This window comes from Haematobia irritans, chromosome 4, assembly GCF_050003625.1.
Source record: "Haematobia irritans isolate KBUSLIRL chromosome 4, ASM5000362v1, whole genome shotgun sequence".
NCBI classification, from domain to species: domain Eukaryota; kingdom Metazoa; phylum Arthropoda; class Insecta; order Diptera; family Muscidae; genus Haematobia; species Haematobia irritans.
Genome location: NC_134400.1, coordinates 87771194 through 87782916, shown reverse-complemented (window position 1 = coordinate 87782916; position 11723 = coordinate 87771194). Strand labels below are relative to the sequence as shown.

The window sequence follows — 11723 nt, the reverse complement described above, 5'->3', positions numbered from 1 at the left end:
CTGACCCAAGACCTAAAAGACGCTTATCCTGGGATTGAAATGGTATCTAATCCCATAGCTATTGGAAATTGGAAATCTTTTGGACCAATTTTGGTCCGATCGGACCAAAATGGCAACGCTGATCACAATGGACTGAATAGTCTAAGTTAGTCTAAATCAAATCGATCATCCACTTCAACCTAACCTAAAGGTGGGTACTATGTTCGGTTTTCGAGTTGAAAATCACTTTATTTTCGCGATTACTTTTCCTGAAATAATCAAAATTATAAATTAAAACCAAAATATTCCTGTAAAGTCTTGCCGAAATCTAGAGGAACAAGAAACTGCGCATCAATTGAATTAATTTATCTGCTTCATATTGAACTGTTTTATTAAAGTAACCGCGAAAATTTCAACTCGAAAAGCGAACATAGTACTTACCTTAAGTTCGAGTTTAATGGCTAAAATCGAGGAAAAATCTGTAAAAGCAGAATAAAAGTATACGTTTTTTTTTGAAAATTTTATTATAACTTGGTCCAAAGCAAAAATTGAAAAAGTTTATTTTCTTTCAAATGAAAATAAAAATACCTTGAAAATTGCTCTTTTCACCATTCTTTACGTTATAAATGCCTTTTGTTTTGAAAATTCCCTCCCTCTCAAAGAATTTAAAAATATATAAAAGTTCTAATCGATCATTTTCTCATTGTATTTCAGAGGGCTACTTGACGTCTTGTACCTTCGACTATTTGACGGACAATTTCGATACTCGTCTCTTTGTCGGTACCATCTTCTTCTTCAGCTTTGTATGTCCCACAGCTATGATTGTTTATTACTATAGCCAAATTGTGGGACACGTTTTTAGTCACGAAAAGGTTTGACCCATCATACATCGATTTTAATGGTGAAAAGACGAAATACTAACTGCCTGTTCATGGAATTTTCGTTCGCTTCTAGACGAACGATTCGTCAAAAATCCCATATTGATATCTCGAAAACCAGAGTCTGTGGAATACCAATTGTTTCGGTGTTCGAAAGTAAATCATTAATAATGAGTTAATGACAAAATTCAGCATTTTCTAGCAAATATATCTAAAGTTATTTTAGTTTCAATCTAGACGAACGATTCGTCTCGAGTCGATTTTGTGTTTCATGAACAGGCAGTAAAACATATTTTTAATATCGTTGTTTTCATCATGGATAGTAATACATACCCATCCAATAAAGACCTATGCTAAGTTCGATTTACGCTATCAATATACTGTTGTAAAAGAGCTTCCAGATTATTATGTTTGTAATTTTCCCCAATATTTAAGCATATTCTGAGGGAATCGACTTCCTTCTTCAGCACCCGTTTAGTTGTCTTAGCACAGCTTTTATATGTACTTACAAATTTCACAACTAAAGAACTTAGTATCGGTCTTAACAAATACTATAACAAAACTGTAACTAATGGAACTAACATAAATTTTACACTTTGTAGGCACTTCGAGAACAAGCTAAAAAAATGAATGTGGAATCACTTCGATCTAATGTCGATAAGAGCAAGGATACTGCGGAAATTCGCATCGCCAAAGCAGCCATTACAATATGTTTCCTATTCTTTGTATCGTGGACACCGTATGGAGTGATGTCGCTAATAGGAGCATTCGGAGATAAGAATCTTTTGACTCCGGGCGTTACAATGATACCAGCATGTACCTGCAAAATGGTTGCTTGCGTAGATCCCTTTGTATACGCGATAAGTCACCCTAAATATAGACTTGAATTGCAGAAGCGTTGTCCCTGGCTTGCAATCAATGAGAAGGCACCGGAAAGTTCAAGCACAGCATCGACCACAACACAGGAACAATCTTCACAACAAACCACATCAGCTTAATGAGCTCAATATCATTCAATAGGCCAATAGCAAAACTATCGAAAATATTATAGCTTAAACAAAAATCTTCATGTAACTGATCAACTGACCTGGCTTTACACAATGGCTACTCCGACAAATTTTAATGATGCATGGAAAATATAGCAAGACAAAAGATTACGATGATCTTGTTCAAATGTGAATGTTAAACTTTTACTATTATTTTGTAGTCATTTTTTTCTGTTAAAATAAAACTAGAAATTATTGCAAGGAATTAAGAATCTTTAGTTTATCTTTCGAACATCTCTAAGATGGGATTTTTCTAGCCAAAAGGATAAATTACAAAGAGCTCCAAAAAAGATATATCTGTCAATATATCTCTCAAAAAATAAAATTCTAGAAATATTTTAGATAACGAGTTTTTGTCATGTATTGCGTTTATGTCAATTTTATTAGGTTTGAGTTTTCGATTTTAGTTTATGTTTGTTGTTAAAACTCATCCACAAAACTAAAATTCTATTAGAATTTTTTAGAAATTAACGTTATTTGTTGATTTTGTTTTAAATTTTAACACATTTGCCCATCTTAGTGGAACTTTGAGGACTCGTTACAAAATATTATATCTGTAAATTTCTTTTTTAATTTTCTTTTGTATTCGTTGTTAGTTTTCCATTAAAAAATAAAATTCTGCTAAAAATTCTGTTATTTTTTCAAAGGGAGTTTATATTGAGGCTTTCAACATTCAGCCGTCGTACTGGACGGACGGACGTGTGTTTTAATATCGAATTAATTAAATCGTCGTAATAAGTACTTATTACAAGTTTTAAGTGTGGTGCAACCATGCAGCGAAATTCAAATTCATCCACTGGGTTGATAACTTCAGGGTCAAGTGGACCGGTTTCGACTGAAGTTATAAATTTTGGCAAATGGTAGATTAGGTTAAAGGCCGGTATGCACCTCTAGCGAAATTTTCGGTAGCAAAAATGTATTTAAGTCTACAACAAAAAACAGGGCTGTGTACACAAATTTTAAACCAGCTAATCGCTTTTAAAAATTGTTAATATATGTTCCAAATATTCCTCAAATAAATTGTTTATTATTTACAGACCTTTTAAAACTTTTACGCACACAATGATTGTAATAAATTAAATCCCTGCCAGCATTTCAAAGTTCCATTTCATCCTCATCGCTACCACAGACTCGTAAGTGACACTGCAGCAATCGCCAACTATGATGGGAGAAGCGTATGAAAAAGTATGAAATGTACATGAAAGTATTTTGCCATCACTATTGTTACAAGAGCCATTTTATATTTTGTAAACTACCAAGCGCAACTAGCTTCTTATAATTTATTTAAATAAAATCGATAATTGAAGTGCTGAAAACATAGTTATTTTGCTTAAAATTGTAAAAGGTATATTGGTGAACAATTTTTGACTTTCCAATTGGAATAAAGTGATTGTTTTTTGTAGTCACGCTGTTTCCGTCGAGAATAAAAACACTGGCTGATAGACGCTGGAACATGTAACTTGCCACTTGTAAATCAACATCATTCTATCATTAATGAAAAAATTATGTTAAATGTGTTGTGATAGTGGTATGTTATATTTATAAATGTTTAATCAAATTAATAAACATCTAAACAATCGTGTTTTACTTGACCACAATGATTCTTTTACAACTATCTTAAAATGGACTTTTTCTGATTGTTTGAAAAATTAAAAAAGGCACTTAATAATTGCACTCATGTGATACTTTTTTGTAGTAACTTGGCGTGGTACAACTTCTCAATAGTGACGGCGCTTTTCCGACTAGTTTTGGATGTCGTATACGATCATTTTCGACGTGGTGGGGATTCTCAGAAGCGCCGTCAAATTCAAGAAATGTTGGCAGGGATGTTTGCTGCCAAAATATGCTTTTGACAACCCTGTTATTTTTATTAGAGGTGCGTACCAGCTTACGAAATTGAACGCTACTGAAAATTTCGTTATCATAAATAGCAATGCATGGGAATGAAATTTTTCGCTAGAGGTGCATACCGGCCTTTACAACAAAAAAACAGGGCTATGTACACAAATTTTAAACCAGCTAATCGCTTTTAAAAATTGTTAATATATGTTCCAAATATTCCTCAAATAAATTGTTTATTATTTACAGACCTTTTAAAACTTTTACGCACACAATGATTGTAATAAATTAAATGATTGCTGCCAAAATATGCTTTTGACAACCCTGTTATTTTCACCAACCAGATTTTTCCAAGAACATTATTAGACTGCTTAAGTTAAAATTTTCCAGGTCCGCAAGTACTCTAAAGCTGTATGCTCCTAATGTTCGCTTACGCCTTTCACGAAATGCAGAACATTCACAAAAGAGGTGTTTAATCGATTCCTTTTCTTCCGCATCATGACAACTCTTGCAGTAGTCATTACCCAAAAAACACAAACGTTTGAAAAATAGTAAAATGCAATAATTTTTCAAATGTTTTTTCAACGGATTAGGGTAATATTCAAAATCGCGTTCTCAACAAAAAACAGACATTACCCTCAACAGTAAAATTCAATACATCAGCAATAATTTCTCAATTGTAGTCCTCAAATTGAAATGAATCGCTACCAGAGAACTGCAACCTGTGGCTTTTTTCGTCGGTGGCAGTGAGTAACGCTATGTTCCCACCGACTCGTTTTCCTCGTTCGTTTTTCCAAAACATTTCACAGTTCACACCGGGTTGAGATGTTTTAGTTTGACAGTTACCATGGAAACTAGAAATTCACATTTAATGCTTAGTATACTAAGTTCGTTTCTGCGAAAAACGAATATCTTCATATATCTTCGTAAATTGGGTCTCAATCCCAGAAATGTTAACTTATTTATGCGAAATAATATTTTTTCGTGCGAAAAATCCAGGGTTGTATAAATATGTGTCTGAAAATGCTCAAAACAAAGATTTCGCATTTATTCCGCGCTAATACTTAGTACTAAGTTCGTTTCTGCGAAAATCGAATATCTTCTTCTATCTCCGTAACTAGGGTCTCAAACCCAGGGATGTTAACTTATTTATGCGAAATAATATGCCTGTCTATTTTTTCGTGCGAAAAATCCTGGGTTGTTTAAATATTTGTTGGAAAATTCTCAAAACAAAGATTTCGCATTTATTCCGCACTAACGTTTTTTATATGGAGTATAACAGTTTTTCGTGCGAAAACGTGATCTTAGTACTAGGCTTAACTTTTTTTATATGGAGTATAACAGTTTTTCGTGCGAAAACGTGATCTTAGTACTAGGCTATTTCCTATAGAAAATTTTGTCAAATTTTATTTCTATAGAAAATTTTAGCAAAATCTTATTTCTATAGAAAATTTTGTCAAAATTTTATTCCCATAGAAAATTTTGTCAAATTTTATTTTTATAGAAAATTTTGGCAAAATTTTATTTCTATAGAATATGTTGTCAAAATTTTAACTCTGTAGAGAATGTTGTCAAAATTTTATTTCTATAGAAAACTTTGTCAAAATTTTATTTTTATAGAAAATTTTGTCAAAATTTTATTTCTATAGAAAATTTTGTTAAATTTTATTTCTATAGAAAATGTTGTCAAAATTTTAATTCTATAGATAATGTTGTCAAAATTTTATTTCTATAGAAAATTTCGTCAAAATTTTATTTCTATCGAAAATTTTGTCAAAATTTTATTCCTATAGAAAATTTTGTCAACATTTTATTACTATAGAAAATTTTGTCAAAATTTTATTTCTATACAAAATTTTGTCAACATTTTAGTTATATAGAAAATTTTGTCTAAATTTAATTTCTATACAAAATTTGGTCAAAATTTTATTTCTATACAAAATTTTGTCAAAATTTTATTTCTATACAAAATTTTGCAAAATTTTATTTCTATAGAAAATTTGGTCAAAATTTTAACGCTATAGAAAATTTGTCAAACTAATTATTTACGTATTAAATCGTTTTTGTTTGTTTAATATATACGCCATATGGACTAACTTACAATTTAGAAGATTATGTCATCGGCCGCAACCCAAGTAATTATATTGTGGATGACAGTCTTTACTGAAGTTTCTATGCAATCCATTGTGGAGGGTACATAAGATTCGGCCTGGCCAAACTTACGGCCATATATACTTGTCAATTTTCTTCGGATGAAATATATTTATTTATATTTTTAACAAATTGAAACATAAACTTTTTGCCATGTTTCTTCCATTATATTAGCATTTTATTTATTATACATATTTCTTTACATATATGTACCACAATTTTCATGAAGCTCCGTTAGCTAAAGAACTTTAAAGTCGTACAATGACATACCTGTTATGTTGCCTGCACTCATAGAAAAAAGTCTGCTAAAAACAGCAGTCGATGTCTGCTGTTATATTTTTGTACTTCAGGGCCAAATGAACAACAATTTATAAAATTTGTAGGTTATAAATTTTTCCCCAAAGCATATTTAAGAACCAAAAGTAGTTTTTGGTATATTTTTGCATTGTAATATACTTACAAGCTTCTAAATACGATCAGCAAACATTTTGTTTGCTGTTATACCTCAATTCGACAAATATTCAGATTTTTGGTCAAATACTATAGATATTCATAAAATATTGTTTTAATTATGTTAGGATAGCTCCTAAGTTGATATTTTTATTTGTTTTAGCCAAAATAAAACATGTTTTAGTTTAATCCAGCTTCAAAAATAGCAGGAAATGTTTGCTATTTCAGCAAACAGTGACTGCTGTCCCTTTTTCAGCAGACTTTCTGCTGTTTTAGCAGACTTTTCTGCTGTCCCTACTAACAAATTTCTTTGGGTGTATTTAGAACATACGCCAGTTAACAACTTAAGGTGAGTACTATGTTCGGGTTTCGAGTTGAAAATCACTTTATTTTCGCGATTACTTTTTTTGAAATAATCAAAATTATAAATGAAAACAAACATATTCCTATAATGTCTTGCCAAAATTTAGAGGAACAAGAAACTGTGCATTAATTGAGTTAATTTGTCTGCTTTATATTGAACTGTTTTAATAAAGTAACCACGAAAATTTCAACTCGAAAAGCGAACATAGTACGTACCTTTAAGGTGAGTACTATGTTCGGTTTTTCCACCAAAACACTAAATTAAAAGTACAAATATATTTATGAAGACGATTATATTTTGATCAAGTCTTGGATTGAAAAAGTCCAAGGAATTGATTGCAAATAATTTTATATTTCTAAATTAATTCATTAAAAAAAGTAACCGTGAAAACAAGCTGGTTTTCAGCTTGAAAACTGAACATAGTACTCAGCTTTAACTGCCGAAAATTTTTTCAGTTTAAATTTTTCTTTCCGTTAGCTGAAAGTTAAATCCTAACGAAGCTACATGAAAATGGCCGCAAATTGTATTTTATTCATTTTTAGGGGCCAATGAAAAAAAAATAGAATAAAATAAAATAAATATTGTAAATAGTTTGTTATTTAGTATAAAGGTGGGTATTAATTTCGAAACAGTATAATAATATCACAAAGCAAATTTTCAAAAGGTTTATTTTCTTTATAATTAGAGAAAAATAAAATATTAGTGAAAAATGGCGGCTAACTCAAAAAAGCTAACTTACAGATTATCTACACAATTGTTGAAATTCAAGATTCGTGAATTTTAATAGAAGACGGAATGTTCCCTTTAAAGCAACAACAATTTTGGTTGAAGAATGTAAAAACTTCAATTTCTTTAACATTGTCGTCAAATTTCCATGATCTTTGAAACGCTGTTATCACAAAAGTAAGTATCGACTAAGTCAAGAAAATTAATTATTATTTTCAATTGTTAAAAGAAATTTCGTAGTTTGAAAGAAAAAATGGAGCTCAAAAAAGCACGAAAGCCTTGTTAAGAAATTCTGAACTGTTTCGCGAGAAACACGGATTTATTAAATATATAACGTATATTATTTGTGTTAATTTTTTCCTGTTTTTAGTTAGTTTAACAAACATACACAAAAAATTATTAGAGTTGAAACTTTCTCAAAACACAATATTTCCATTAAGTAAAATATATTTAAATTGGCTTAAGTATCCTAGAGGGAACACTGATTTTGAGAGTGTTTGGCGAAAATAGTATTTTTAATGGTTAATTTTCATTAATAGGTGGCTTAGCACCTTCTATACATCAACATCGGTATAAACAACAATCGATCGTTTTTTGAATAATTTCTTGTCCACATCTGAATATTTTTGCAATTGAATACCATTACTATATTATTTTTACGAATGCTTTGTTATCAGTGAATAAAATTTTCTTGTTCAGCAGTAAATTCTTATACCCAGCGAAGAAAACAGTATTAGTAAAATTCCATGTCTTATTCTAGTTAATGAACTTCCTAACTGCTTTTAGTTTAGGAGTTTTTTACTGAAACAAGTAAAGTTTATTATTTCACACAAAAATTTAACTTAATGGAAATAAAATGGATAAACTAAATTTATAAACGTTTTTTCCTTTAGTTTCGAAGGCACCTTTTTCTGGGTGAATGTGTTCCGATTGAAACTTATGGCATTTTTTGCCTCTACACCCCAAGCTGTGTAATGTTTTCAGTCACTTGTGGGTTTTATACTTATACATATTTACATTTTATTTTCTAATTTTATTTACCATGTTATGGGCTTATTTTGATGATAAATTTTTTTCTTTGTTTTTCTTATTTTTGTTTATGGCTGGGGAACCACTTTAATACTACAAGAATAGTATTATAAACGTATGTAGAATATTTTGAGTACTTAACTTTATAAAGATAATAATGATTTACTTAGGTTTTCTTATAAGTAATATAATTTAATTGGCCTTATACACCCAAAGAAATTTGTTAGTAGGGACAGCAGAAAAGTCTGCTAAAACAGCAGAAAGTCTGCTGAAAAAGGGACAGCAATCACTGTTTGCTGAAATAGCAAACATTTGCTGCTATTTTTTAAGCTCGATTACACTAAAACATGTTTTATTTTGGCAAAAACAAATAAAAATTTCAACTTAGGAGCTAACCTAACATAATTAAAACAATATTTTATGAATATGTATAGTATTTGGCAAAAAATCTGAATATGTATCGGATTGAGGCTAACAGCAAACAAAATGTTTGCTGATCGTATTTAGGAGCTTGTAAGTATATTACTGTGCAAAAATATACCAAAAATTACTTTTGGTTCTTAAATATGCTTTGAGGAAACATTTATAACCTAAACATTTTATAAATTGTTGTTCATTAGGCCCTGCAGTACAAAAATATAACAGCAAACATCGACTGCTGTTTTTAGCAGACTTTTTCCTATGAGTGTAGGCTTTGTATTACGGAATTTTTAAAATAAATATTCACCTAATATGGGTGCCTGGTCATAGGAACATACCGGGGAACTGCAAAGCGGATGAGTTAGCAAGGCTAGGAACTACCTTACGTATTCCAGGGGAACTAGAATCAGTTGGTATGCTTCTGGCTACCTGCAATCTCATACTGCGTGAGAAAGCTGTTATGATGGCGAATGTCCGATGGGAGAATTGTAAGGGCTGCAACGACCCTAAGGAAATATGGCACCATCTAAACATAAACCGCACACTAGATATATTAGTGTTTTCAAGACGTCATATATCACTCCAGATCGCTGCCCAATATACAAGTTTGCAAAAACTATTGGCGCGAAGTATAGTGACTACTGCATGAGCTGTTATGATTCAGAGGAAAAGGCATACAGCTTTAGATTACTGGCGAACTTGGAAAATGTTAACTTAAGCAGTCTGCTAATGTTTTTGGAACCCTCTCGTTGGTTCAACAGAGGAAAAAAATCGAGTAGGGTGTGCTGATATGTAATGGTGGTTGTCGTTGTAACAGTTTATTGTGATTTCATCCATTTTATGTTATACGCTTTGGTACTTCAACTTGTGGTCAGATCGAGGAACTCTGCGACTAAGGTGGGGTGTGTCCAGCAGAGATGGTATGTATCAAACATTTTAAGGTTTGCGACTGTCGCAAAGTTGTAAACGTCGTAAACGTCACATACACGTCGTAAATGTAGAAAAAGTAGCAAACGTCGCAAACTCCAAATACTTCAGACCCTTCAGATAGGCAGCGAATGATATCCAAGATGATGATATATGCGAAGAAGTTTCAATTCTCAGGAATGTTCATAAAATTATTAACGAGTTTAAAATACTTGAGAATATAGTTATTTCAATTGGAAATTTGAAGCCAAAATTACTATAAACTACTCGATGGTGCAGTAAACGTGACGGTCGGTACTCGCTCATAGTTAACCTTTCACAAATTACTGCAGAAACTGGAAGGAAGGAAAACTACTTATTGCTGTTGCTGTTTAGAAAAAATTTTATAAAATCACTTTTTGGCTTATTAGAACCAATTTCCATACTAATTAAAATTTTTCAAAATTGTAGCTAGTCATTCGTTGATGCAGCTAAAGCTTGGTCCACGAAAACCAAGAATAGTTTCAAGTTGTGAATGAGAGATGTAAATCTAGTAGAGTTTTGAATAAATACAATATAGGACATTTTTTGCATACCTTTTATCGGGGAGCTTAACTAAATTAAATTAAAAAATATTCACAATTTCTTTAATTCCAAATTAGGCTTTCTACACTAGGTTTGCGACATACGTATTATACCGACGTAAACGTATGTCGCAAAAGTCACAGTTTGCGACAGGCCAACCCTGGTGTCCAGAGTAATCTGGTGGTAAGTCGGGTTGGTTTAGCTGGGCAAGAGAAAATATGACGCGTTTCGTGTGGCCCTTGGTTGCAAATTGGACATACGTCAGCTACGCTATCAATCACTGATAAGTAGGAATTGAGGCGGCTGCACATGCCTGATCTTAATTGGGCTAAAACTACCCTAGTCTGCCGTGGGAGGTCTCTTTTCTCCGGTGCTATGGGCGGTGGTCGGACTCCGAGAACAGGATTAACCTTGTAACTTCTTACCGCTTCAGCTACAGTATCCTCACGAATCCTGTTCAAACATGCCTGGTACGCTGCTTGATCTAGAGGTTCTCTTTTGTAGCGCTGGATCTCGCGATGATGTATATCAACCTTTACGTTCCTGGGTGGTGGTTGTGTATCCATGAGATGGTGGTTTGGATGATTACTGCGATAACAACACAGGAGATACTTGTATATCTTTATCTCGGCCGCGACCGTGATCCTTTTCCGATTCATAAAGTTCACGATCTCGCTAATCTTACCACGGAGCCCGTTGCAATTAAATTGCAAAAATGATGCACTTTCCGGAACTGGTACAACAATATTTGGTGTCAGATGTTGCGGCGTAGAATATTGTTGTGCGGGAGATGTCGGAGGGTCGCATAGTCTGATGATCCACTGCTGCTGTCGTTGGCACAGCATCCTGCCACGTAGTCAGTATGACTATACTCTCGTAGCGATGTTAAGCCGGAGCAGTTCCGGAAGTGCACCCATTCCAAGCACCGGTTACACCTCACCGAAACCGAGCGATGGTGAATTTGGTTTCGGCAAACTGCACAGTACCATGGTCCGGGGTTTTCCTCTATCCCGGCTCGGACCAAAACCAAGCGGAGAAGGCTCCCCGGGATGCACCTTCTCCAACAAAACGTATGTAATGGAACTTCTAGTTAATGTGGTATCACAATGGACTATAATGGATGGAATAGATTAGTCTAAAATAAATCGGGCTGCTACTTTAACCTAACCTAATACTGCGTACAACATCTGTTAGTAAATTTATTTTGCCAATGACACTAGGAAATTTCATAATGCGAGACGTGCTCCCGCTGTGCTACCGATAAACACCATCTGTCGCTGCTGAATTTGGAAACTTTTCTAAATCTCAATAGTTGCATTTTCAAAATGAGGTCGAACAATTAAGTAACAA

General features: G+C 32.8%; 1 protein-coding gene across 1 annotated transcript in view; it reads left to right on the top strand.

Moving 5' to 3' along the window:
- Window positions 1–2115, top strand: part of Rh4 (Rhodopsin 4) — a 43774-nt gene extending 41659 nt beyond the window's left edge. The window contains exons 4-5 of the mRNA XM_075307914.1: window positions 694–851; window positions 1460–2115. Coding sequence (XP_075164029.1) covers window positions 694–851; window positions 1460–1855 — 554 coding nt within the window. The 3' untranslated portion in view covers window positions 1856–2115. The remainder of the gene's footprint in view (window positions 1–693; window positions 852–1459) is intronic.
- Window positions 2116–11723: the final 9608 nt, after the last annotated feature.